This window comes from Tupaia chinensis, unplaced genomic scaffold (assembly GCF_000334495.1).
Source record: "Tupaia chinensis unplaced genomic scaffold, TupChi_1.0 Scaffold143622_1, whole genome shotgun sequence".
In the NCBI taxonomy this organism is placed as follows: Eukaryota; Metazoa; Chordata; class Mammalia; order Scandentia; family Tupaiidae; genus Tupaia; species Tupaia belangeri.
Genome location: NW_006203470.1, coordinates 210,054 through 213,692, shown reverse-complemented (window position 1 = coordinate 213,692; position 3,639 = coordinate 210,054). Strand labels below are relative to the sequence as shown.

At 50.3% G+C, this 3,639-nt stretch overlaps 1 protein-coding gene across 1 annotated transcript in view; it reads right to left on the bottom strand.

The window, feature by feature from the left end:
- Positions 1-328: 328 nt before the first annotated feature.
- The window catches only part of SSPO (SCO-spondin), a 65,554-nt gene continuing 62,243 nt past the window's right edge, over positions 329-3,639 (bottom strand). Inside the window, 1 exon segment of the mRNA XM_027766664.1 lies at positions 329-410. Within this exon segment, the coding sequence (XP_027622465.1) occupies positions 329-410 (82 nt within the window).

Genomic DNA, 3,639 nt, shown 5'->3' with positions numbered 1-3,639 from the left:
AAAATCCCAAGAGGAGAATGGAGGAGAAGGGATTGCGGCGTGACCATCCCCCCTGGGGGGTGATTTCTCGCTTTCTGTCTCTATGTCTCTGTCTGGCGAGCGCATGCGCCCTGTAGCAAAAATCTCTCCAAAAAAAAAGTTTATTAATTTCAAGGGAGAGAGAGACCTGCCAGCAGGGTCTTGCCATGCCGTGATGCCCCTACCAGCCTTCCTGCCAGCCAGGGTCACCCGCGGGCCTGTGGTCGCACCTAGTGTGTTCCAATCTACCTGCAACTGGACCCTGGGCTTCCCCCATGGCAACTCCTGCAGTGCCCCCCTACTGCCCATGCTAATGCTGCTGGCCCTGCAAGACATCTAAAGAGGAGGTGATGGATGTTAGACAAGGGTTCACAAAACGCGCGGTGCCTGGGCTGAAGTCAACAAGGGGCAGGAGTTAGCCTGGTAAAGAGGGGCTGTGGACTGAATTGAAACCCCAGTGTGTTGGTGTTTGGAGAAAGGGCTTTCGGAACATAATTAGGTTAAAAAGATATTGTGAGGGTGGGGCCCTCATAATGGGATTAGTGTCCTTGTAAGGAGAGACACCAGAGAGCTTGCTACCACCTGAGGGCAGGGCGAAGATGCCCATCTATAGGTGGGGGAGAGAGCGCACACCAAAACGCAACCATGATGGCACCCTGGTCTCAGACACTAGCCTTGAGAAGTGTGAGAAAGTGAGTGTCTGTTGGTTTTGGGGGTTTTTTTGTTTTGTTTTTCTTTGAGAGATTTTTTGCTGTAGGGCACGTGCACTTGCCAGACAGACAGAGAAAGACAGAGAGACAGAAAGCAAGAAATCACCCCCCGGGGGGGATGGTCATGCCGCAATCCCTTCTTCTCCATTCTCCTCTTGGGATCTTGGGCACGCACGCACACGCGCCCGGTGTGAGTTTAAGCCACCGGGTCCGGGACTCGAACTGCAGTCGACTACGTGGGAGTCCAGTGACATAGCCATTACACTAACTGCTGGTCCCGAGTGTCTATTGTTTAAGCCCCCCATTCTATGGCATTTTGCTACGGCAGCCTGAGCAGATTAAGACAGGAGGGAAAGACCAGCTGTTGCTAGGGAGGGCCACAGGGCAGAAGCAGCAGCGTGAGCAAAGCCAGGGAGACGTGAAATGATGCGTGCTGGGTGGTGTGTAAGACGGGGAGTGATGGGAAATGATGCTGCAGAGGGCGGCACACAGGGCTTGGATGTGGACAGCATTGTAGACTACCCAAAGGAGTCACATGAGTTTAAAGCTAGTGAACGGTGAGGCACATTTGTGCTTTAGTCGAGCCAATCCCGTGGCAGAGTAGAGGGTGAAATTAAGGAGGAGAAGATTAAGAAAGAGGAGACTGCCCTTGCTGCTATAGCAACATCTGAGAGATCTAAAGAGAAAAACGATTGTGTACTCACAGTTCTGGAGGTTGGGAAGTCCAAAATCAAGGCACCAGCAGACCTGATGTCTGACAGGACAGCTCTCTGCTCCCATCAGGGGTCTCTTGCTGCACCCTCATAACTTAAAGGCCTCACCTCTTGAAGACCCCCACCTCTTCATGCTATCCACATTGGTGATTAAATATCCACATATCAGTTCCAGGGGGCTCAATAGCGTTATACAAAACGGAAGGACCTGGGTGCTGGAGGACCATGATCAAGCAGTGCACGGGACTGGAGGTGGCCATGTGGGAGTTCAGAAAATGAAGTCAGAGTGGAAGAGGATTTGCAGGAAGGGACGTTTCCTAGGAAGCATGGAGACAGAACATGCTCAGTGGTAGCCCCTTCAGGAATCCCAGACAGAGGCCTACCTAGGACCTTGTCTATAGCAACTCCGGTTCCAGTGCTCACTCAAGAATGCACCTACCTGTGTCCCCCTCTTATTCACTCGAGACCCATGTGGCACACCACACTGGGAACAATCCCGGTGCTCTCCTTCCTTGTGCAAGTAATAAACACTTCCTACCCAGAAGAATGGTCTAGGCATGCCATTGGTTCCAGTAACAAAGTCTTCATGCTAATTGAAAGAAACTATACATGAAATATTCAAAAAATATTCTGTGAAATATTCAAAAAATGAAATTTGTGATAGAAAGCAGCTTAGTGGTTGCCTAGGGCTGGAAGTGGGAGGGGTTGATTATAATGGGCAGGAAATGATGGAAATATTATTGTTTTGTTTTGTTTTGTTTTGAGAGTTTTTTTTTTAAATAATTATTTATTTAATTTTATCTATTCATTCATTTATTTTAATTTGACCAGAGAGAGATACACAGAGAGAGAGAAGGAAAGTGAGAAAGCAAGCCACCAGGTCTGGTACTCGAACTGCAGTCAGCCATGTGGGAGTGTCCAGCACCTTAACCACCACACCACCTGCTGGTCCCCAAGAGAGGTTTTTGCTATAGGGCACGTGTGCTCACCAGAAAGACAGAGAAAGATAGAGAAACGGAAAGCGAGAAATCATCGCCCAGGGAGGATGGCCACGCTGCAATCCCTTCTCCTCCATTCTCCTCTCGGGATCTTGGGCACGCACGCAACGCGCCCAGCATGAGTTTAAGCCACCAGGTCCAGGACTTGAACCATGGTCGACTACATGGGTGTCCACTGACATAGCCATTATGCCAACTGCTGGTTCCGATGGAAATATTATTCTAAGACCGAATCTCATGGTGATGTTTGTGCCACTTTTTCTATAAAAGTGAAGTGTAAATGTGAAGCTGCTCGATTTCATAGTGGGTAAATGACACCTCCATAAAGAAGAGGGGAGAAGCAGACATCAGCCTGAGATTGCGTGAAGCTCTCTAGCACCGTGGCCACTGAAATCACCGTGGGCCGAGGAATATGACCTGGGGCACTAGGGATGTCTAATGCGAGAGGTCGTCAGACTTTATAGTCAGCCTTGTCCTACTACAGATGAAGAAACTGAGGCTCAAAGATGGTGACTAGGTGGCGGATTTATGTAGGTCCCAAGAGAAAAGGTCTTTCTGCAGATGCAGAGCTCAGACGCCTCTCCCTTCATCCTTTTCCCCACTGGTCCCAGGAAGGAGATTACACACAGATTTGCTGCCAATGTCCCTTTATTTGAGACACACTAATACCAGGCACAGGTCCCCAGTCAGGAGCAGGTGGGTGGGCACGGAGGAGGTGGCCACATGATCACAAGAGGACAACAGAAGACTTGTCCAGTGGAGCACTTCAGCGCTTTGAGAAATCACCTCCTGGGGACAGGCAGCGGGAAGATGGGTTAGTAAGAGAGAGAGTGGCCAGGCTGGGGAGGCAGGGCAGCAGAGGAGGGAGAAGGAGGCGCCAGGAAGAAGCCCAGAGCCAGTGCCAGCTCTTGCGCCACACCCCTCCTGGGACATCAGCACTCCATGTTTCTCCCTGGCCTGCCGCACGAGGTGACCTCGGGTTGTCATCTAGCAGGTACAGTATGCAACAGGAACTAGCAGGCACTTCCCACATACTCTCGCCAAGTCCCCCAGCAAGCCTGTGCAGAGAGGTCAGCCCCCTTTCAAAGATGAGGGAGGAGGTTCAACAAGGAAATAGGTGGGCTGGGATTTGAACTAGGTATGATCTACTGCAGATACTCAAGTTTACATATGATTGGAGAAGAAATGTACAAGAATGCC